This window comes from Colossoma macropomum, unplaced genomic scaffold, assembly GCF_904425465.1.
Source record: "Colossoma macropomum unplaced genomic scaffold, Colossoma_macropomum, whole genome shotgun sequence".
Taxonomy (NCBI): domain Eukaryota; kingdom Metazoa; phylum Chordata; class Actinopteri; order Characiformes; family Serrasalmidae; genus Colossoma; species Colossoma macropomum.
The window spans coordinates 39,346,404-39,371,862 of NW_023494787.1; the positions used below are offsets into that span (position 1 = coordinate 39,346,404).

A 25,459-nucleotide genomic window follows, 5' to 3' on the forward strand; every position below is an offset into this window, starting at 1 on the left:
ATTATTATTGCTAGAACCTTATGTGAGGGTGTGAGGTAACGCGGATTTATTTGAAGTCTACAGACCAGGGCAAGAGAGAGAAACGCTCGCACCAAGGATGCTTCAGAAAAGGGAATTTATTGGCTAAATATCAAACTACTTTTGGACTACATTCAATGATAAACAATAGAAAATAAAACCAGAAAACAAAACAAAACAAAGTGATAGTAATGAAAGACAAAATAGCTCGAGTAAGCTAAGAGTGATTCACGGCTAAATGGTATGAGGCCGTGTGGTTTGGGGAGTCACTTGGGAGAGCCTCTAGAGAATTAACCTAAGCCTGGATGGGAAGAACTATATGGCTGGATGTACCTATAAAAGTTCTCTTATTAAATAAATTGGCGTCAGGGCCCTGACTGCAAATTGATGGTTCCAGCTTACGTGGGAGTCTGGGCTGATTTCAGGAGGGGTCGTCTCAGGACAGACTCGATCGAAGGCTGGAGCTCACGCGGTGGTTCCTCTCCTCGCTGGCCGTGGATGCTGCATCTCCGTGCGGGCACGCGCCTTCCCGTCAGTGATTGGGCGGAGGCGTCTCGTGGCCGTCTGACGGAGGAGCTTGGGCGGCCTTTTGAGGGTCAATCTGTTCACAGATCAGTGTGTGGCTCTGGGTGCGATGCTGGGTCTCCGGGCGTCCGAACCGCTCCCACTCCGCTGGCGAGGTTCAGGTTGCAATCAGGGTTCTGAGGCTGGTGATACTAATTTAACTAACTACCTCTCTTTAGCAGAATCGAAAGTTATGGATATATTCTCCCTGGCCCGACAAGAAATATCCACCTTCCTTCTCTGAGGGTGGTTCAAACTTAAGGTGTGTAGACGAACAGGCAAGTTACAAAACAAACAAAGGTTTCAGATCTGATCATTTAGCATCCTAATACTTCTGACCTGTCTTTCTGACCTAGGCCGGCACAAACTTAGAAACTTGTTGCGAACGCAGGAACTCCCCAAATTTGCGGTGCACTCTGGTTTTGCTCGGCTGGAGGCCCTACCCTTTGGAGGTGGTGCCAGAGTGCTGATAGGTTCTCTTCACCTAAGGTTCTCTGATTGGTTGTGCATAGTTTGAGGAATGCCTTCCCCAAAATCACTGCCTCCTTTGTTTCAGCTAGTTTAAACAAAGAAAAGAACATTTCTGTATCATCCAATTGGTTTAACTTTCAAAATCAAGGAATGAACAATTAGGATATTCAGGTATGTTTCTAAGAGAGAGTTTAACCCTTGTTACCTGATACACAATACATGTCAAAGAACACAGGTACTACTTGCCTATCAACTCTGAACATGACCCAATGCATGAAAAAAATAAAATCAACAATAAAAGGAAAGGAACAAAGGAAGAAAAGAAAAGAAAACCACATTCAGGATACATCTTGGTCAATGGTCTAAACTCATAGCAATTAACTGGTTGGGTCTGACTGTTATCAAAGTTATACTCTACGTGTTTCTAGCACTTAACGATAGAAAAAGATACAGGTAATATTTAGGTACTACACAACAACAAGATTAATACCACAAGTAGTATTACTTACAGATCATAGCAACTTTGATAATCAAGTAGACAAAGCACGAATCATCAAGCAGAATCAAGCAGACAAAGCACGAAGTTTTCTTGCTTTTTATAAGCACAAGTCCTTACGGTGGTGATGCGGTAATTTGCAGTTTCACCCCTTGGGGGTGCTGTGGGTCCATGCTTGAGATCCCTAGGGAATTTAGAAAGTTGGAATTTTGCCGTCCAAAGTCGTACAAATTCCGTTTTGGTATGTCTAGTTTAGTTAAAAAGAGTTCTAACAAATGGTTGCAGTTTGGAGGGGACAAGTACCTTAGAAATGTACTTTCTGTTACTTAAAGATAAAAAGTTGTCCACAGTACTTCTGCCACATTCCAGAGGAAGTGTCCTGTTTTTCTGCTGGGTGAATTCAGCTGTAAATCTGACTGAGTCTGGGGTTGGGGGTATTAAGCCGACAGCTTTACGCCTCACTCCCGGACTTGCTGGAGCCAAAAGGCCCTTAACTTTTGGGTAAACACTCTGCTTGAGGTAGAGTTTCAGCCAGTGTTCACTACACAAATTAATTGTTAGCTCCACCTCTTTCCCTGTTTTTGTACTATAATACTTTATACTAACAATGTTTACTATCCGGTGTTGACCAGAGGAGGTCTTGGTTCCTCTCAAGGTTTCTTCCTGTTTCTTAGGGAGTTTTTCCCTGCCACTGTCGCCACTGGCTTGTTCATGGGGGCTTGGACCCGCTATATAAATAAACTTTACTTACTACTTACTTACTATTGCAACTTTTATTGCCAAGGATTTGCATCTGTACTGAGTCATTGAGAACCAGGGCTTTCACGCTATGTTGCACACTTTGGAGCCAAGATACAGCATCAAATCTCAAAGATATTTTACTGATACAGCAACCCCACCCCACCTCCCCCCACAATGAGACCAAAACTGAAGTTATGGAATCACTCAAGAAAATGGGTAGGATAGCCGTAACATGTGATGTGTGGACATCCTTTGCCACAGGATCTTGTCACCGTAACTGCACATTTTATCACAGATGAGTGGCAGCTAGCGACTGATGTGCGCCAAACAAGAGCAGTGAATGAGAGCAGTCCAGTTGACTTGGCACATCACTTTTGTTCGTTTTATTAATAAAAGATATGGAAAGTAAATTCATTATGGATCATTGCAAATACTTTGCTTTAAAAGTACCAAGTCATCACACAGTAAGAAAAAATAAATCCTTTGTAGAAAAAAAGATGTGTCAACATGCATCGGTAATCGTTTTATAATCGCATCGCAGCTCTCTGAATCATAATCGAATTGAATTGTGAGGTGCCTAGAGATTCCCACCCCTAATGGACACACAAACAAACATCAATTTCAATAGATATGTTTTACAGTTTACTCTCCATAACTGAGTCTTTTGAAAGAGACAGAGACATCTTCATTTTTTAGTTCCTGGTAATTTTTGCCCTCAACCAACTTGTGGAGTCTATAACTTGGTTTGATAATTTTGTATTTTTTGTATATCGACTGTTGATAACACCAATTATTATTATTATTATTATTATTATTATTATTATTATTTTTATTATTATTATTAAATTACGTTAAAAAACTGTTTTGTTCATCTGTTCTCTGAAGGTGCATGGCATCATTATATAAAGAACCAAACTGGTCCACCAAACTGGACACTGTGAAAAATAACATTGTCCAAAGGCTTGCTGATGGCAGCGTGAGTTTGAAGGAAATGGGTGAAAAGCTGGCGAAATACTATTCAGAAAAAGACAACTTCAGCCTGACAGATGTGTGGTCAGTACTGATTGTGTCTAACATGGTGAATGAGGTAAGAATAATTTATATCTTTAGTCATACTTTCACACAAATCTTAAAACAAATCATAGTAATTTGACAATTAACGAGTTTCATTATTTACTTCTAGCATATCCCTGTTCTGCAAATATATCAGTGATGTTTAGAAATACTGTTTCAAGTTTAATATGTACTAAACTATATACACTGTAAAAAAGGGAAAAGAGCAGAAGTTGATTGGAATTGGTTTGCAGATTTGAATTGAGGTTGTTTTTGATCATTTAAAGTAAAAATTTGCTTTGGAATTTTTATTTTAAATATTTGAGTTGAATAAAACCAGGTAACTGGCTTGATACCACATGAAGTTATTTTTAAGGTGACCATTTTAACAGTGTAAACGTAATCTGCCTGTAGATATTATTGTTATAATCTATAATACTTTACATTGTGTCACAAACAAATTGATCATTTTATGCTAAGTAATAACTAATAACTCATTATCTGGGCATTACTTAACTGTTAATTATACAATATTTATTACTTAGTTACTGATTAATTATAAATAATTTGTAATTGTATACTCTGTTCAATGGTAATTTAGTTTTCCATTAGTTCATAGGTCATTTATGTGTACTAACTGCTGCTTATTACACTGCTAATGAGCTGATGTGTGTTTACTCATATAAAGCAGTAACAAGTAACTAATTAGTACTTATGAGTTAGTGCTGTTAATTATCTGTTAATTCATCTGCTGATTTATTATTTATTATTATTAAGGTAGTATGAAATACTACCTTAAGCTGCTCCCAGTAAAGTGATCATTTTTCACTACTAATTATGCTACACCCTAATGATTAAGATACTAATCTTAATTTCCTTCTACTTGTTTTTATGTCCCCTCAAGTAATATGGAAAACATACATACATAATCAATTAACATTTATTCTAAATGACTCTGCACAATAAACCAAACATGAATTAAGAACAATTCAGTTTTTTATTACACCTAAACAAGCCCTTCACACTTGTACATCTTGAACATTTGTACATCACTTGTACAAAGAACTTATGTCCATGTGGTTCAATAGGATTTTGTACCAATCATTAGATTTATTTAACTAAAATATTGGAGCAAACAGAACTTTTTCAGTGGTTTTATGATGAAACATCTAAATACGTTAGTTTGTACCTCTACATACTCGTTATTAAATACTGCCAAAACAATATATTCTTAATGTTGTTGTTGATACTTGCAAACCTATGAAAGCTGCATGCTACTAAAGCTTTTCTGGTGGTGTTAAATTCTATTTAAAACTGATTTTCCCACTCTGATAACATCACCATTAACTGGATTAAGTGTGGTTCATTTTTTGCCATTTGATCATGAGGATGTACCAGCTATTCTCTTTCACTGCAGTGTTTAGTGGAAAAAATGCTGGAAAACAGTGAAAACCTAAACTTGAACCATACCGTATGTTATGGGTATATGCATTTCCCTAATTCTCCAGTCCTGTTTCCTGGTCGTAGATAGAGATGAAGGGAACTTTTTTACTCTCAGAGCCAGGGCTAGCTGCTCTGAGGTAATACCCAGTCACAATGGTATGCTTTTCACTGCTCTCTCTCTCTCAACCGCCTCTCTATCTCTCAGCAGAAAAAATGAAGTAGCCTCCAACACAACAATATTTTACTATGTTTGACTAAGTTCTAGTTCAGTCTTTTCTGATATAGATATTGTAAATTTTCATGGGTACAAACATTCTGATTTGGTCTATAGGCTACTTAATCATGAACAAAGTACAATTAGTACATTAGCAGTGAAGACCATCACTTCACTTAGAGGGGCACATAAAGTAGTAATTAATGGTTAAGTAATATGAAATAAGGAGTTATTAATGGTGAAAATGTGAAGACAGCTCTGAGGATAATGAGGCAGCTGAATATGCGGAGGTGAAGAAAACTGTCTATTAAAGCCCAAAGACTATGTTCCACACAACACTGCACAGTGGAGGAAAATGTAATGATAAATCAGTAGACCTATTAAGAGATGATTAATGGTACTAACACAGAAGTACAAATTAGTTCTTATGTAACTTCTTTATATAAGTAAACACGCCTTTGTGTTAATTAGCAGTGTCATGGTTTGGGCCTGTTTTGCTGCATCTAGGCCAGGACAGCTTGCCATTATTGATGGAAAAATAAATTCTGAATTAAACCAGTAAATTCTAAAGGAAAATGTCAAGGCATCTGTCTGTGAGCTGAAACTCAAGAGAATGTGAGTCATGCAGCAAGACAACGACCCTAAGCACACAAGTCGTTCTACCAAACAATGGTTAAATAAGAATAAAGTTCATGTTTTGGAATGGCCAAGTCAATGTCCTGACCTTAATCCTAAAGCAATGTCGTGTAAGGACCTGAAGCAAGAGGGTCATGGGAGGAAATCCACCAACCTCACAGAGTTGAAGCTGTTTTGTATGGAGGAATGAGCTAAAATTCCACCAAGCCTGTGTGCAGGACTAATCAACAGTTCTGAGAAATGTTCAGCAATGGTTCACATACTTTGCCATTAACAAATAGTTGATATTGGACCTAAAAGTGCAATATTTTTGTCTTATTTGTTTAATTTGGTTAAACAAATTTCAGGAAATCTGATGAAGTGTTAGGTCAAATTTATGCAGAAATATAGAAAATTCTAAACATTTCACAAACTCAGACCAGACCAGAGTTCCACTGTGTATGAAGCACAGGCTACACCTCTCTCACTACACAATATCTAACAATTTTATTATTATTGGGTAGTAAGAGAGGTGTAGCCTGTGCTTCATACACAGTGGTACACAGTGGAACTCTGGTAAAAGAGCCGACACAGAGGATAGGAATACAGTTTGAGCTCGTTATATTAGCCAGCAGGGCATGGGGTGTATACAGTTACAAATGATACATAAAACACATTAAGCATAAAGAATATATTCTTTGCAAATTAACCTAATCAATTAAGTATACACACTGGTGAGCTCAAACTGTATGTTAAACTGAATAATGATACATTCCACAATCCTTTTTGCCAAACCAACATATTTTTAGCTGCACTTTTAAGCATATTGCACATTGTCAATGATATATGTAAGAGCAGAACCTCTCAAAGGGTACAATACAGCTTTTCACAAACTGAACTGAACTCCATGGGCTATGAGAATGAAAAAAGAAGCAGCTGCCTAGGACCCCAGAGCTACCCAGTACATGTCTGAGGGGGCCACTGGTGCCTGAGCAAAATGACACATGTTAATGAGGGAATTCTCTACACATGTTTTTACAACAATCTCAAAACGTGAAAGACATATCAACTAGATTTAAGATTATATCAGTTGCCCAGAGCGTCAACTTAATAAAAAATGAGCATCCAGCAGCCCCTTTCTTGTCTTCACCCAAGTTGGGAAAACATTTAGACACTCTAGCAGAGATGGGTCACATGTTGAATGATTCATGACTCGACTGCGACACAGGACTTAGGCTTGTGAAATTTCAGCCTTGTTTCTAACCTGTGTGACTTTGTTTGTCTGTTTTGCTATGGTTATGAGCGGTTATTACTGCAATGCTCTTCTACAGCAGCTCAGTGTCATTAGGTTCAATACAGATCAAATAACGATCCTTTCATTCCGGACTGGTTCTAATTTTTTAAGAACTTAAGCAGGATTTATATTTTTCGGCCCCATCTCGCTCGCTGATGTCCTGTAAAATTAGAAAATAATAGAAATCATATAAATTTATAACTGGCTAATTTGTGTATTGTTGATGATTGGATGCTTGCTTATTGTGCTAATAAGCTACAATTTAAATTACAGGTAACTTTGTCTGCATTCCACTGTAGTGGATATGCCTGTGGGCTTCTGTAGTTAACAAGACCGGGTGACTGAGTTTGAGTAAAATAGGGGTCAAAAGAATACTACAGTTGCATTACATTACTACATGGTGTCTTTAAATCATCAAATTTCTCCGGAGTATATGAGTTGTGCACAGGTGGCAGCTGCAGTTTCTTGTTCGCATAGTGGGAAATAGATACCACTGCTGCTGTCACAGTGTCAGGTGGTCAAAACAGATCAGGCGCTTGCAGATTAAAAGACACTGTTGTAGTTTACTTGGGAGCTTTGGAGTTTCACAAAGAGCATAGTCAGGACAGGCCAGGGTCAAAACCAGAGAGCACAATAACCAAACCAAAGGGGACGTCCAGAGAGAATCCAGTAACCAGTCCAAATTCAAAAAAATAACAATGTCCAGCAATCAAACCAAACAGGCAAACATGAAAAGACAAAGCCAAAAAAACCACAAAAACAGGTTATACACAGGTTAGGGAACCAGTAGAGGAGGCATTGCTCAGCAGGAGGCATGACACACAGCTATTCCCACCAAACCATACAAATACAGCAGAGATGGGCCTTGATGTGGTGGAACATACAGAAGAGATGTTCAAGCAGAGATTCCCAAAAGTATTTACAGGATTAGGGAGTCTGAAAGGAGATTACACCACATCCCTTACGCTCTCACAACCCCACTCGGGGTGTCAATTCTCAGACTTTTCTCAAAGCTTTGGATCCCACTGTAGAAGTGTGTATTCTCTGTATTTCACAGATAGATGAGCACAAACTCACAGAGCAGAGGGGTAAATACACCAAAGACCCGTATCCTGTTTACACTGTGATTGACAAGCAGTCTAAATATGACAGACTGAATGCAGGTAATTTGTCTTATGTCTGTGTGTTTCATATGTATGTTTGTGTGTGCGTGTGTGTGTGTGTGTGTGTGTGTGTGTGTGTGTGTGTATGGTAAAATGGAAGACTTACAGTACTTTCTGTCTGTAGATCCTTGGTTTGAGATCACTCCAGATGAGTCAGGTTATTCTCTCTCTGGAGTCTTTGTGGATTCGTCCTGTTTGGGAAGTCAGTTTGAGAATGGAAACAAAATTAAGAAGCAGCCTGAGATTGACATGCTGTACTTACAAGGTAACACAGACCATTTTAAAACAAAACAATTCCTCAGTAACAAAGTTATTCCACACTAATGGAATTCAACATCACTAACAATACAACTTTACAAAGCTTTGCTCTGTTTTGTAGTACAAGACAAGGATGTCCTCTTTCATCATTATTTGCACTATTTATTGAACCCCTAGTAACAGCTGTGTAACAAAAAGATAAAATCACTGGCATATCATCCCAAAACATCACTCGCAACATATGCAAAAACCTACTTTTCTGAAATTTGACTACAGTTAACTGGAATGAATCTGCAATAAGGCCAATAAGTAGGTCTGACTGGAATACTGCACCCCAAAATCACCCTATGTCTATGACTACCAACAACATCACATGCTTAAGAATAAAATACTACTACAGACTGTCTGAGTTATTCCAACTGAACTTCACACCATCATTAAAACAGTAGAAGACAACTTGAACTGCTGGATGAACTCATCCAGTTCTATCAGGTGGCATACTGCCACAATTAAAATGACAATACTACCTTTTAAAAAAGATGGTGCTTCAAGGGTTCTTTAGTAAAGAAAATGATTATAGAACCATGAACTCTCAAAGTTTGCATGATTAAAGGGTTCTTTGTGTCATGAAAGGGTTTTTTGGTTTGATGAAAAATGTGCATGAATGTGCTATAGACAGTTTTATATAGAACATTTTGAAAAGGGTTTGACATAGTACCCAAAAGGTTCTTCTACTGTTACAAGCTTGACACTGTAACAATAGAAGAACCATTTTTGGTGCTATATAGAATCATGTTCTGGTTCAAAAATGGTTCAAAACATCACACACACACTAAATCAAAATTCCATTGGATTAACAAAAAAGTAAGAATAGCACTACAGTACAATAAAGAAACAGATCCTGGATGCCTAGATGCACCAAATTCTGAACACTATCACTATGTAAACCAACTTCAATATTTAGTAGCAGTTTTTTGCCATTGCCTTTGGTTTTCTCCTCTCTGATAAAACATGCAGTTTGACACTTAAGCTCTTTTTATACCCAAAAGGCTTTACAGCATACATAAAACATGGCAGAAACATCTTAAAATAAACTAATCCCATCAAACATCAACACTAGTGTTCTTGCAACAGGAATACTTTTTCAGTCAGACACCTCAGAAACACTAATAAGAACTATTGGCATTCATATAAAACACACACACACACACACACACACACACACACACACACACATATATATATATATATATATGTTTGTATGTGTGTGTGATAAAATATGTCCAGGGGCGTATTTGGCCCTGGGGCTGGACATTGGACGCTTACTCTGTACACTTACTCTTACTGACAATTACTCTTGATGTCTGTTTTTTGTTACTTCTTTGAAATTTGTACAGGTCTGTGTGGCAGTGTCCTTGCAGATATGGAGCAGATCCTTCAGAAACTACAAGAACTAATCTCACGTATGAACCTCTCCATTTTACAATCTTCTCATTTGTTGCTCCTTAACTGATTGTAAATATTTGAATTAATGGGTACTAAATCAGGTTGTGCTGTGTAAGATTGGAATAAGGTTTGCAGCCCTCAACCATAGTCAACCACTCACAAATGTAGAAAAAATAATGACAGTAAAAGATTTTTGGTATTGGTTTTGTAGCAAATGTTTTGATAGCTTTTGCAGTTACTTAGTAATAATGCTGTCATCATTAAATTTATTATTTATAACTTTTGAATGGTAGATGATGCGTATGTTCAGATTATTTGGTAAGTCAAAATAAAATCATGAGTGTTTCTCATGCTCTACATTTACATGTTTTAAAAACGTGATATTTTAATAGCAAAATTAAATTTGAATGATTTTTAAGTTACCTTTTTAGTTTTTTTTAAGATTAATACTTAATGGTTAATACTAGGCTTACCATATTAAGTTTTTCATCATTTTAAAGAACTGATTATCTTAGTTTGAATGGTGTATACGTTGTATTTGATGCTTTTGTCTGTTTCAGTGTGCACTACTGCCACAAAATGGAAAGTTCCACTCAGACAGGAAAGGGTTAAAGTTAACCCCTTACACAGACTAGATTACAAACTAGTTCTTAGGTTGTAGAGGTGTGTAGTAAAACTTTGGCCCTGCTTGTGGGCCCTGGCCGTTTAAAAGGTTAATGTTTCTCTTCCTATTTCTTTCATTACTATTTTCTTTAGCTACAACAGGGAGTGTAAAACAAAGGAAAGCATCACAAACGCCAGATGTGCCAAAAGCTCCTGAGGCGCTCTTAACACTTGTGGAGCTGAACCTTCGTGCACTGAAAAAGAAGGATCTTACAAATCACCTCAAAGCCATGGATGAACACCTGAAAGGTTGTATCCAAAAACATATACAATAATCCAACAAGTACATGACAGTTTAACTATCCAACATTAAAAATCTATATCCATCCATAGTAGTAGTATGTAATATGCACTCACACACCTGTGTATAAACATATATATATATATATATATATATATATATATATATATATATATATATACATACAACACAGACACACATATACCTATACACACACACAAACATTTTTTATATCACTACCAAAACACAAAGTTTTAGTCTATAGACAGAGTCTTATATTAGCCACAATCCTCTCATTCCAGCAAGTAAGAGTGCATCCCTGTCCCTCATGGCCACATAGTGAGCAATTAGGTCCTGAAAATCGGAAAAGCAGTGTGTACATTTGGAATTGTCACTACTAAAAATTAAGTAAACTTTTTAGTGTTTTATAAAAAAAAAAATATTGTGGTTTTGTGTGTGTACAACTGTTGAAAGCTGTGTTTGGTCATCAGTACTGGCTAGTGTTTTTGAGTTATGCTCAACACTAGCTAAAATTGTCACAAGCAAAACATTTGGGAAAGTTTTGTTAGTGTTATGATTGTTGTCAATCAAAGGAAAATATTTTTTTCAAGTAATTTTCTCAATTCCAAGTGAGTTATATATATATATATATATATATATATAAACAAAACAAACACAAAACAAACCAACTTTCTCTTCAGAATATAAAGAAACAGAGACGATGACTCTTCGTCAAGAGGGGGGAGAGAAATCAGCAAAGACGATCTCCAAAATGGAGTTAAAAGATTACACTCTGCGAGCATGCAGTTCTATCACTGACATGTATAAGGAACAGGGTAGTAAAGACGGTGAGTCATTCTACTGATGCATTTTCCAAACAATACACCTCAGACTAATCTGCTGACTTAATTATACTAAATTACAAACCTAGTCTTAGCTCTGAATGTGCCTTTTTCAATTCATTTGAAAGCATTTAATATGCTTGTTTTGATACTCTAACCATGATGGTGTTTTATTTCAGTTAAGTAGATCATCCAGTAATCTTATAATGAGAAAAACATTCAGTTTTTTACATCATTGTTAATGTAGTGCAGTGATCATTCTTTATACAGTGCACATCATTGAAGCATTTGTGCCTGGACGTTTGATCTAGATTTTATGGTTCCATTATTATCTTCATACACTGTAAGAAAACCAAGGATCTTCACGACAGCTCTGAGTGCACATTAGTCATTCATTTACTAAAACAGTAACACTACTTTTCAGAAGTCCACTGGTAACTGCTCTGACTGTAATTTACAATAAAAAACTGAGCCGTGGGAAGCTTTTCAATGACTTTACCATATTTACCACTTTACCGTTTTGTAGTCTAAAGGCAGAATGTATTAGAAATCTGAAGTCAACCTTATTTTGTGTTATTTAATCTTATTTTATCAGAAAGTTGGATTGCTATTTTGAGATCCATGGAAAAACTTGTGCACTGGACCTGGGGAACGAATCACAACTACCTGTATAGAATGAAAGGTGAGAAATTAACTATAATTTGATTATAAAGTGATCTATACAGTCACTGAGCACTTTATTAGGAACACCTACCTTGTTTCTACACTCATTGTCCATTTTATCAGCTACACTTACTGTATAGGAGCACTTTATAGGTCTACAATTATAGACTGTAGTGCATCTTTTGCTCTGCAGACTTTGTTAGCTGTTGTTATGTGCTTATGTGGATACAGATACAAAGTTCTGTTATCTCAGTTTTTATGGGCAGATGTTTTTGAAAGCGATAACATCACATGTATGTTTACTGCTGTTGCATGAGTGAGGAGCATGCTTTAGGGCACTACATGATTAATGTGGCTGATAACTAGACTGCTTCTGTGTGCTCAGTGATATCCACTTTGATTACATGATGTAATCGACCACACAAACTAACTAATTTATCTTTGATTTAACACTTTCTATGAATGTCACCTTTGTAAGCATCTATAAACACATTCATAACATGTTATAATGCATTCATAAGACATTATAAACATAGCTATAAATATTTATAAAATGCATTATACATTATAGCCATGTTTATTATGCATTATGAATTATTAACATAATACATTATAAGTACTGATCATAACAAATTATAAGAGCTCATAAGTCGTATTTATCCGCTCTAAGTAAAGTGAAGTACACTGTACTAAAGCCACCTCCAGTGAGGCTTCATGTTGAGGTATTTACTGAAGGATTTACTGAAACACTAAAACATACATAATAAAGCACATTACAGGCTTCAAATGTCAGAGTATAAACTTGTGCTGCCATCAGTGCTTTACCCAATGTGGGAAAGCCAATGTACACCACCATTAGCTTGGTATTTGTCTTTACTTTAAGCTCTCCAAGCTGGAACTGACTTCTTTGGCACTGACATTATAACATGTTATTAACACTATTTATAATGTATTATATTAACAATTCATAATGTATAATAAACATGGCTATAAAGTGTAACATTACATTTCCTGAACTTTTCACCTTCATAATTCCAGTATTGCTTGGCGAATAAGAAGCTGCTGGTGAATAAAAATTCAACATCAGTTTCATTCACCATCATTTTGTTGTCTTTCTGTAGTTCCGTAGTACTTTGAAAAGGATGGATGCATACTGACTTGTTTGGGACCCGAAGATTAGGACTTGGGTCATGACCTGAAATCTGCCTGTAATGACTCAGGACTTGAATTGAGACTCGACTATCTTGACTTGGGACTTGACTCGGGTTCTCAAGTGTTAAGACTTGAGACTTACTTGTTACTTGCACCTTAGTGACTTGCTCCCACCTCTGAGTCATAGCTTGCAAGTGAAAATTGGGTTGGGAGTGTTTTTTATACATGGTTTTGGCAGCATGACACTTGTGACACACAGCCAAAAATATACTAGAATAGCTGTATGCACACGTTTTTACCTTTGCATTTTACGTTCCCATAAACATGGGCACTGCAGCTATTATACATTTTCATTTCCCACCTTAAAGTAGCTCCACACATTTTAAGCAAATTGCTACCTTCTCAAAAACATTCTTCATTGTTACAGGTTGTTGATAAAGTCTGTTTATGGCTCCAGAAAACAAGACATTTTCGGACTTTTGTTTTAAGGCATTTTATGGACCTGTGGGAACACTATTGTCCAATGTCCAATGCATATATCCACTTCAAATTTACACACTTAATGTCTTTTGAGTTTGTACATATTTGTACATATAAACAAAAGAGCATGTATTCCTAAACAAATTTATGTTTAAAAATTAATAGTTAAAAGTATTCAGACAAAACAGTTAATAATATTAGTACTTCTTGCAAAGCCATTGTTAGAAACCACAACTTTGAGATGTCTTTGTAATGAAGTGGATATATGCACTGGAAGTATATTAAATGACAACAACATGTCAGCATGTAGGAATTCTCAAAATAAACAGTTAATAGACAGTTAATATTGACATAAATGCTGTAAGGTAAGATTGCAAGAATGAAAAATAGGCCAGAGACCTGCCTCCCTGCACTTAAATAACCTTCTAAAAATTCTAGAAACCTTTCACTCCAGATACAAGGAAGGTGATCAAGGAAAGAGAAGGGGGCATAATAATGAATATAATTACAGAATCAGTAAATGAAGCCATGGAATAGACATATTATCCTTACGAAACATTGTTTGACTTTGTCATCAGTGGAAAGCATCAACCCCAGTGTCCTTAAGTCAAAGACAAGACATTACGAAGATGCTGGACTGTTACTGAACTCACCCTATTTCGCAATGCTGAGGAAAGAACGAGACATCGACCTCATCATTTCCCTTGACTACAGTGAAGGAGATCCCTTTGAGGTACTACACACACACACACACACACACACTCTTTTGTGAGTAATGTTCACAGTGTTATGCGATTTGTTTGTACATCAGTACCAATTTACACTTTTAGCATTTTATCTGATGGTGTATGTCTTTCTCCTCCAAAAAAAAGTGCAGTGGTAGTTTCTTTAGTCTATTTATTTAGGCACATATGATGTCCCATAAAGATTTACTCTGCTCCTTTTCCACCCTGCAGATTTTTTCCACCGTCTAAATACAGCCTTAGTCATAATTTTAAAAGCTATTATTTTGACACAACTGTCAAAATCTCAAGAAACAAAATTGTAACTTTTGACACATCACTGACATGAACAGAGAGAGAAAAACAGATGATATTTTTTCCTCTATATGATAAGACTGAGCTTCCAAATGAATATACACGTCTGTATTGTGGTGTGCTTTGTTTCAGCTTAATTAAATATCACAGCAAAATAAATATCATGAGGCATTTTCACTGACCTGTATCACAAGTGAGAGGATTGTATTAAAGGAGGTTTATGAAATTACAGGTAGTTATTTCCTCTTTAAGTCATTTTATTTAATAAAAGGTGGGGGAGTAAATGAGTTTGTTTTCTTTCTCCTGGATGCTCTGAAAAATAAAAGCAGAAAAACAATCTGTGTTTTCATCCAGTTTTCACTAAAATTACAGTGGACATTTGAGCAAGCTGTCAGTAGAAGAGTTACTGAACCACACAGTGCATAGTAGTATGAATACATTCATCATTCATCTCAAGCTCCTATCTGCTCAATTTCATTATTTACATCTAACTATTTCTATAGTTTTTGTGATTTTACCATGAACTGGCAGAGAATGAATGCTGTTTGTCTTTTCTGTTTAGAGTTTTTGAGATCACTTTTTTCTGCTGTTTTTTTTCTTTTTGATTTGAGTTGGGTGGGACTAAAGTTGGGGCAGGTGACATATATGTCAGCTACATCACATATCTAACTGCTCACCTGCTGCTCCTAGTCCTGGTCAAAACTCCCAGCAAGCAGGTTTTCAAAGCTTTTCTAAACCTGTTCATGGAGTTTGTTATGAAACCTTATTACACCGATGACCCAGCAGTTAGCTAGCTATAGGTTACAGATATAGCATTATTGCTGATGAGAATTCAAATTAAGGACACAATATGTCCATGATCTACCTGTCAAAAGAAGAATGAGTTCTCAAACATGATCTGCAAAAGGCCATTAGACAGCTTGTCCTACACTTTGCACCTTTTACTCACAATCCAGGTAAAAATGCCCTGTTCACAGTAAAAAGTGCAACACTGCAGATTTGAAATGTTTTTGAAGCTTGATTTGATGTGAAAATTTCTTTTGTTCATAAAAACTAAAATTTTGCTTTGCATTGCTTCATTTAAAATATTTGAGTTTCCACATGGAGTAAAAGAAGATAGACCATTTCTCCTCTAAGCTGGCCTCTGACTGTTGAGTAAAAGGTGCAAAGAGTAGAACACATTGTATTCTACGCATTTTGCAGGTAAACAGTCCCAAACTGTGTATTTATAGAAATGTACAGTAAATTGCCTGTCTTGCAGACGGTGGTTCAGACTGCTGAAAAGTGCAAAGACCTTCAGATTCCTTTCCCTGAGGTTGTTCTACCTGCTGAAAACACAGAACCACAGGACTTCTATGTGTTCAAGGGTTCCAGCGATGCTCCAACTGTGATTCACATCCCTCTTTTCAATGCTGTTAACTGCAAAGGTAACTACAGCACACTGAAATATACATCCTTGTATATCATTGGCTTCACTGTAATGGTAATATACTGGATAGTGTGGATTGTGAAGTAACAGAAATGCAGCAGTGCTCTAAGCAGCAAATGTCTGTTTTCTCAGGAGAAATTAAGAAGTGGGAGAAAAGATATTCCACTTTTCAAATGAACTACAGTCGTGAAATGATCACAGATCTTCTGGAGAAAGCTGGATTAAACATCAAAAACAACAAGGAGAAACTGCTCAAGGAGATTGAAAATGTCATTGGACAAAAGAAAACTTCCAAGCTTGGAAAAGTCTGATGAATAAAGGAAAACATGTTAAGAAGTGTGGGGAAAATCAGTCTTTTTGGATCTGGGTGATTAATTCCAAATTGAAGTTGTTCTCGTATCAGAAAAATAACAAATAATCAATAATTAATTTGTGTGTAATGTAGACGTAGTTCATGGAGTACAGAATATCAGATTTTGGCACATTTGTTTATCATTTTGAAATTATAACTTTGACTGTTTGACATCGATTGTATTTCTGGAACAATCTGGAATGTGGATTATACCTTTCTTTCATGTTTGCATTTATGATTGTTTATTTGGTGTCTTCTTAAATGAGAATAATAATAAATGATTTATAAGCTAAGGAATACATCAACTTAAAATACTACTAATTACAAAGAAAAAATCACCATGACCAATAAGATTTTTTTTTTTTTGGGAATTGGGCTGCATCTATATGTTCTATGTTCTTGAGAGAAAGTATAGGTCTTTTGACATTTGCTTTCTTCTATGCTCTAACCCATGTTGTCTTTTTGTTGTGTCAGCTGTATTTGTCTTACAGTTGTGTGCCTTTTGGTGTTTTATCTGTATTGTTCCCCCTGAGGTGATAACAACCTCACCTTACCCCTGGGGTCTTCCCTGACCCCAGACCCCCTTCCCCTTCTTCCCCAACCTTTTGATTGCCACCTATTTCCCCTCCCTCTTTGCTTCCTCCCCCAACCCCCAGTATCTCTACTTAAACCATGTCAGACCATGTATTCATCAGACTGGACTCCAGACTGGACTCCAGACTGGACCGCAGACTGGACTAGACTAGACTGGTGACCAGACCAGACTGGTGACACACTGATAACCAAGTTGTGCCCGTGCATGATTGTCTGCACGTGAATAAGACTAGACTCCTGATCCTGCTGATTGACTGCTAATCGACCACGCTGTACCCATACTCTGTATGTGGAAATAAACTCCAGTCAACACTGAAGCTCCAGTCTCCTGACTCTTCTTGCCGAATTTCTAACATTCTTATGGTGTGTACACTGAGTTTGTGGGCCTATGATTAAACAGAATTGCCATGTTAATTTTATTCTTGGCTGTATCTGTCTATCTATATCTGCTTCTGCTTCAGAAGAGATCTTTTAACACAGTGTTAGAAACTTGGCATGAAGAGTCCGGAGACTGGAGCTTCAGCATTGACTGGAGTATTGTCGATCAACATGGTCGATCAACAGTCTATCACCATTCTGTCAGTAGTCTGACAAGAAATATTTTGGGAGGACCTTATATACATTGAGAACTGTAGGGGAGGAAGGTAGAGAACTTTGAGAAGGGGTAAGGAGGGGGATGTAGAAGGAGAATATAAAAGGAGAAGTAAGGGGTAGAGATAAGAGGGTGATTGTTATCACCTTAAGGTCATGAGTGAAGGGGCATTTCAATACAAACATAGGAGTGAGGGGACAAGGTGAGAGTGTGACAGTTATTACTTCTTTGCTAGGAGCGAGTGAAAATTAAGAGCGTAAGAAAATAACATTAGGGGAAAAAATCACATATGTGAAGAATATTTTCTCCCAGTCCCCCCCTTTTCCCCCAAAACTGTATTATGACTACAAGTGCGAAACATATGTACAATGAGGAGTTGAAGGCAGAAACAGACAATTAAAATGGCTGTAACTGTACACCCAAGTATCAGAGTTGTTCATGGTTGCCACATGGTCATACAAATTGTGTAAATCAGTGAGGATCTTTGAGATATCTTTCCTAGGATTTATTACACCAGTGCAGCATTCAGGTGCCTACTACTGAGCAAGTCCCACTTCTGCTGGATAGTAAATAGTCCAAAGCAATGCAATTTTGCAGAACCATCATTTGTGAGAAGCCAAAGCTAGGCTGGAGCAAAAACAATATCAATTTATCTATTTGTCTTGAAAGGGTACGGACCTGATCTTGGGATTTAATGACAGCATAGGACGGAATTAGGGCCCCTAGAATGCGAGACCGCAGAGTTTGTTGACAGGTTAGACCAAGACTACAGGTGCCACTTTGGTCAGTGCTGCCAGCTGTGAGTTTTATCTTTTCTCGTTCACTTCTCATGGATGGAAATAGGTATGCAAGGGTGCATTGGCCATTGAATCTAGAGGGCAGTTCAGAGCATGCTGTGGTTCCACAGAGCCAGTACGCTCCTACTGGTGCAGGTAGAGGCTAGCAAATTATGCCAGTGAGCACCTTTTTGTACAAAGTCTTCATCATCAACAGGCTCTTTGAAAGTGGCTTGAGAAGGAAGTTTCAATTATGATCTTAGTAAGTATCTATAGACATTACCTTTGCTTTCTAAGATGTAGATTTGGGCACATGACTGTTTCAGAATCTCACCTAGTGGAGATGATTCACCTCTGTGAAGGAAAGAAACTGGGGGTAATAAATTCAGAAACGTTGGCCATCATAAGTGGTGTTACATGTCCTATGTCCTATGCTGTCATTCATGTCTTCTAACTAGGAGCTACTGATCACTGGAATGGTGATCACATGAAGAAACATTGACTGGCTTGCTAGTATGAGCTTGTGGGACAGAGCATGTTTCACAATTGGAGATTGGATGTACTGTCCATGAGATTCCTCCAGTTACACTCACAGGTTGGGAAACACACACAGCCTGCTTCCCAAAAAGAGTTGTACTAAGTGAGAAGAGATGGGGAAAAAACATTCTCTCTTGGTTATCCAAGGAAATGCTTGGAACATGACTTCCCCCTTGGCTTTTTCTGAATGCAGTATCTGCATAAAGTTGGTGATGCTGAACATGATCACTGCATCTACATCTGTATAAGGCTTCGTTTTCATACTTCATCTTGTTGAAAAATAAGCTTCCATTCCATTGTAGGACAAATGGAATTTTTGTTCATTGTTTCACTTCTACTAAGTCTGCTTTGTTTTTCTGCTATTCAAAATTTATTTTAAAAAATATTGGTTTGCCATTAGTGAACTAGGTTCTACTGCTTCTGAGTCTTTACTAGTGCAGAAGTGCCAGAAACATATGGTGTCTTCAGGTAAGACTTATCCCTGATGGGTGCAACTCAGGATGATTTGCTTCTGCATGGTGAGATGTCACATCTTCATTGGACATGCATGTGCAATCTCACACATTTACACCATAGACCATTGTTATGATCATGCACAGTGCTTGAATTTGTGATGTATACATGTTGCTCTAGTGAACTTCAGAGGGCCAGTCGCTTTGGCACATTGTCCTAAAGGTACAGTCATCTCTAATCAGTTGTGCAGACTGTCCCGAGGATACATATAGTTGTTGCTGATTACCTTCTGTGTGGTTCTGTAAAATACACAAAGGAAGCATATGCAGTGAACCATTCATCATCAAAGTTTAGGTTTTACATTCTATAGTTACATGAGGTTACCTGCTGTTCCCCACTGTTGTTATGGAAGTTGTTATGGTAATGCACAGTGTTGAGATGTCTTCACCTCAAGGTGAATCCCTATGATAATAGAAATCATCGTTCTTCCCTGAGACTCTAGACTTGACTCACCTCCTCTCCTACTGACCCTAATTTCAGTGTGAAGCAGACACAACCTTACAGTAAGAATTGTGAATCCATGTTTTCTTTCTTTCACACTGCACTGTTGAGTCAGTAATCAGAAGAACCTGATACAGACCATCCCATCTAGGTTCTATAGATTGTCATGTTTCCTCACCATGACCCATTGGCCTGGAATTATGGTGTGGCCACCTTCAGCTGTTTTACCCCAAGCACTTTTGACCTGATTTTAAGCTGCCTGTACCACTTGTGCTAGTGTAAGACAGTAGCAAAGAAGTGCATCTGACTAAATGCACATCTGCTTTACAGAGATCAATTACACCTGTAACCAGCATGGGTCCACCTGTCACTTCATAAGGACTAAGCCCAACAGTTTTATTGCTAATTACCCTTATACTACAAAGTACTGCAGGTAAGGCTGCAGTCCATTTTACTCCCTGACTGTGGAGTTTAGTCAGTCGTTTGTTGATGACATAGTTTGCAAGCTCTACCTGTCCTGAAGCTTGTGGCCTGTATGGACAGTGAAAATTCCAGTTCACCTTCAGAAGTTTACAGACTGTCTGCACTACCTGTCCAGTGTAGTGAGTACTTTCATAGACTCAATTTGCTCAGGAAATCCCCTAGGAATAAAATCATGCACTAGCATTTTAGCAGTGTGTGCAGCAGAACCCTTGGAAGTTGGGTACCCACGATGATCCAAAAATATTTTGTTTTCCCTCACATTTCAGCAATGTGATGTAATCTACCTGTAAATGGCGAAATGACCTGGAGGTGCCACTGTTTTAATAGAAGTTCGTATCTGAGGTGCTACATGGACTTGATTACAAGCAACGCAATTTTGAACAACTGTTTTATCTTGTTCCCTGAATTTATGATTCCATCTGGAATGGGAAAACTGATTTACCATCTTTTCCACCCCAATGTAAATCAAGGAATGCATCTGCATAGCTAGGTAAGGAAGTATTGATTCAGGTGTGACTAGTTTTCCCCCATTGGTCCAGACACCATCTGGAGCAATTTTTGCATCTGAATCCAGCCAAATCCAGAGTTCCCAATTTTGGAGGCAGACTGTAGCTTGTGAATAGAAGAAATCTCATAAGTATTGCACTCTGTGTTAGTGATAGATGAAATCCTAGCTGGTAGTAAAACTTGGCCTTTTAGCTGCTTCATCTGCAATTCTATTGCCTTGTGCTTCAAAAGAAGTACCACCACTGTGTGCTTTGACTCTCACAATAGCTAGACCTGTGGGTAACTTAACAGTTTTCAAAAGACCCTGTACTAAATCAACATTTTTAACTGGAGTGCCAGCAGCTGTGAGAAAACCCCTGAGACTGTATAAGCGTCCAAAATCATAGGCCACTCCAAAGGCATATTGGGAATCAGTATAAATCATATAAATCACACTCTTGTCTATGCAAGTTTACATGCCTCAGTTAAAGCAACTGCCTCAGCCTGCTGGTAAGAGGGAGGAAGACTACCACTGGCCAAAGTTTGAAAGCTGTCAGTTACTGCTCATCCAGATCTATGCTGACCATCAGTGTGGGTTGAGGAAAAATCAATAAAAAGAATGAAATCAGGATTATCAAGAGGGGCATTTTTAAAAACAAGATGAGGATTAGATAATTCAGCACAATAATGATCATCCCTTTCCTCGTTAGCATCAGTCAGTGAGGACATCATAAAAGAGGAAGAGTTGTTCATGGGTGCATTCTGAATCATCACATTAGGAGCTCCCAAAACTGCAAGCCACTCTTCACACTCTAAATAAACAGCAAATAAATAATAATAATAATAATAATAATAATAATAATAATAATAATAATAAAATGCTACATTTTTCAAACAAACATTTACTTTAAAATCACAATCGTTAAATACATGGTCAACAGTTTCTTAATTAGGAAAGCACCTCTGATGTCAGAACATCATCAGGGCTGTGATGCCTTGACAGATATTGAAGTGTGTCCAGTGTCTTTTAATGTCTTTGGCACAGCTGGTCCTGGTAGTGTCAAGTGACCTCTGGAGTTCATTGCATTAAAGCTAATAAGAATTTAATAAGTCACTAATATTTCAAGATGTACTCCATATTCCAAAGTAGAGATTAACCATCACTTACTAGAAGCTAATAGTGCTAAACAAGTTTTAAGGAAGTTTATTTAAAAGACCTTAATAACCTCCTAATATGTCTTACTCAAAAACAGTGTCTGAACAGTTTTAATTACTCATTAAAACTTGTGCCAGCATTTAAAAAGGTTAACATATGAAAAATACACACTGAAATCATTTTGATAAGTATGATGAAATAGGAAAGATGACTCTCCCTGTAAACCTGATGACATCAGAAAGAAAAATCTCCAAGACAGAACTTTAAGTACACACATTTCTTAATGTTATTTTAAAATTTTTTCTCTCCACATAGAAAATATGGTATATGTTCATGTAGGATCTGATAGGTTCACTTTTGTCTGAATGTATGTTACACTTTAAATATTTGTTTTCCTAATTGTAAAAGATATTTTATAATTAGCAAACCGTGTGTGGCTTTTTATAAAAAACTCACACCAAGAAAGCCAGAATCTGACTAACCATCCTCATGTACACCATAAACTGTCATTGAGTTCTTAAAGTCACAGAAGATCCCTCAGTATTCAACTAAAATCTATTTAATATGCCGATTGCTAGTAAATATGCCACATCCTTAGAACCGGTCTGCAAGGTAAGAAACACTAATTTACCCTTTGGATCCCCTAAAAGCCTCAAATTCTAAATTCTGGAGGAAGCCTGAAAATACCACAAACCACAACTTATAAGATGCCTAGATTAGTTTTGTTATTAAGATTAATTTGTTATTAAGAAAAAATATATAACTGAGATAATATGATGTGTATTTCTTCAGTAAAGTAAGGAAAATGTATGTTTGTATGTATTGGTCATACTAGTTAATGGCTGTTAATGTAATGCACCTATAGGTGGCATCATTGTATGTGTGATCTGGTTAACAACTCAGTTAAAGAGAGTGTTCCAGTGCATTACTGATGTTTAAGTTGTGACTGCAGTCTTCGCTTACAGGAATTCTCACTGCAGTCAAAAGACAGTTGACACCGATAAAGATTTTATAAACCAGGAAAAAGATTCAGATGAACAAATCTAGACAATGTACACTACACAGACAATATGACATGACTCTTTGAGGGAACATACATAAGCACACTGTGACGCCAGCCTGGGGAGGGGTTTATGCACACTGACTGGAAAACCTGTTAAGGGCTCAGAAACACACACACAAACACCACATGTTTTATTTACACATTATAGGTGATATAATCCAACTTAAACATCTATCCTCAGTCTTACTCATTTCAGTCCTTTTTCAGTTTTTCACACTCTTTGGGTCTTTCTCTCTCGGTGTGAGGCCAGCAACCATCTCTCACACCATCACACCATCTCTCACACCTGAGCTGTCTGCGATTAGGGGAGGAGCATCTACCACATGCTGGCAGGAAAGCCTGCGACTCCAGTTCTCCCCCACCACAACTCACACACACACAAAGTCCCCTAGAGTTTTACTACTAGAGTTAACCTTTTTGAATTTAACAACTCTCCAGCATTCAATTCTAAAAATTTGGTGATGGCCCCTTTAACATGTTTTAATCTGCTACTAGAGAAGTTAAGACCTGTTCACATCTAATACAAATTTTTAACGTAGCAGGGCCTTTACAAAATCTGGTGCACTTTTTGTTCAAATACTCTGAAAAATCTGGACACTCTGAAAAAAAAAAACACTGAAGAGGGAGAAGAAATAGATTTCGGTAACACTTTCTATGAATGTCACCTTTGTAAGCATCTATAAACACATTTATAACATGTTATAATGTATTCAAAAGGTATTATAAACATGGTTATAAATATTTATAAAAAAGAATTACACTAAATTATACATTATTAATTGTTAATATAATGCATTATAAATAGTGTTAATAACATGTTATACTGTCAGTGCTAAAAAAGTCAGTTCCAGCTTGGAGAGCGCAAAGTAAAGACAAATACCAAGCTAATGGTGGTGTACATTACCTTTCCCACATCACTCAGTTATTAGATCGGAAAACAGTGACAGTAGCTCTTTACCAGGACTCTTTATTGAAAGAGTCACAGCAAAACTGATATATGTTTATATATCTGTTACAAGCTTCAAATATAACATGGACTGTTTTAGACAATTACCTTAATTAGCTTAATGTTAACATACTAACAGAGTTGAATAGGGGCATGAGCAACCTTTCATATGAATTACACTATCAGGCTCTGGAAAGCATGCCCTGATAGACACTTGTTCCAGGCTGTTCCTGATTACTGATAAGTAGTTTAACTATCCCTGCCCTGGTCTCTCAGGTCATTAATAAATATTTTGTCCTGATTTCTTTAGTGACTCCATATTTATTGGACATAAAAAGTTGTATTATGGCCCTGGTGTATACTGGTGATGCTACCTTATCATAAGTTTTTTATTTTTTACATTGTGCACACTTCCAGTCACCTGTGATTTGAGAATGGGACGTTTTCACACAACACCATGTGATCTTATACATCAGACACCCTTCAACTGTACAAAAGTATTATGCATTTCTCCCCCTGCAACACCTTGTTTCAATACAATATGCAGCTCTCGCTGCTTCAACTGCTGCTGCTCTCTTTTGTCTCCATGAACGGTGGCATTACCAGTCTGGCTTGTTCTGAGTCTTATGTGGGCATTGCTGAACCACAGCCTCCTTCACCCTCTGCATTAGCCTTTGCTAGGACACTGATCACAGTTTATAATGGACAAGGGCTAACCAGGCTAGTTAACCCTCTCTAGAACTGAGTGTTGGGTCCAATCCTGTTTCGCTCCTACCACTTTGCCCTTACCCCGCCATTTTGTGCGTTCACAGCTAGGGGTAGGGTCTCCTGATTTTTGGTGAGACAGATGGGTAGGGTCAAGTGGTAGGGCTACACAGTCCTCTGAGGTTTTTCAGAGGCACACTCCAAAAAAAGCATTATGAAAAAAAAAAGATGATGACAGGCAAGATAGTGGTTCAAGAACCTGGTCATGTGATTGTTTTTCCTCTGGTTTTATATTAAGCTTATTTCATTTAATAGTCTATTCAGGGGATCTTAACTTTATGTAGTAATTATTTATTTACAATGATGGTTCATGCTTTGTTGTTAGGTAAGTTATAATTCCTTAATCCATGTAGATATTCTTAATAGATTAACGTTCCTAACAAACCTGAAATTAGTTTCTTATTAGCCAGCTTCTTGTTTGAATTTTCCCGTTCCATCTTAAATGGTGCATCAGCCAGCATCTTGTTCGTAT

General features: G+C 37.3%; 1 protein-coding gene across 2 annotated transcripts in view; it reads left to right on the forward strand.

The window, feature by feature from the left end:
- LOC118806033 (cytosolic phospholipase A2 gamma-like) overlaps nt 1-17,171 on the forward strand; it is a 50,281-nt gene extending 33,110 nt beyond the window's left edge. For both annotated transcript variants that reach the window (XM_036567294.1, XM_036567295.1), the window contains exons 12-21: nt 3,176-3,377; nt 7,967-8,072; nt 8,197-8,337; nt 9,728-9,793; nt 10,533-10,688; nt 11,382-11,528; nt 12,118-12,204; nt 14,396-14,550; nt 16,116-16,281; nt 16,416-17,171. In XM_036567294.1, coding sequence (XP_036423187.1) covers nt 3,176-3,377; nt 7,967-8,072; nt 8,197-8,337; nt 9,728-9,793; nt 10,533-10,688; nt 11,382-11,528; nt 12,118-12,204; nt 14,396-14,550; nt 16,116-16,281; nt 16,416-16,594 — 1,405 coding nt within the window. In that variant the 3' untranslated portion in view covers nt 16,595-17,171. The remainder of the gene's footprint in view (nt 1-3,175; nt 3,378-7,966; nt 8,073-8,196; nt 8,338-9,727; nt 9,794-10,532; nt 10,689-11,381; nt 11,529-12,117; nt 12,205-14,395; nt 14,551-16,115; nt 16,282-16,415) is intronic.
- Nucleotides 17,172-25,459: the final 8,288 nt, after the last annotated feature.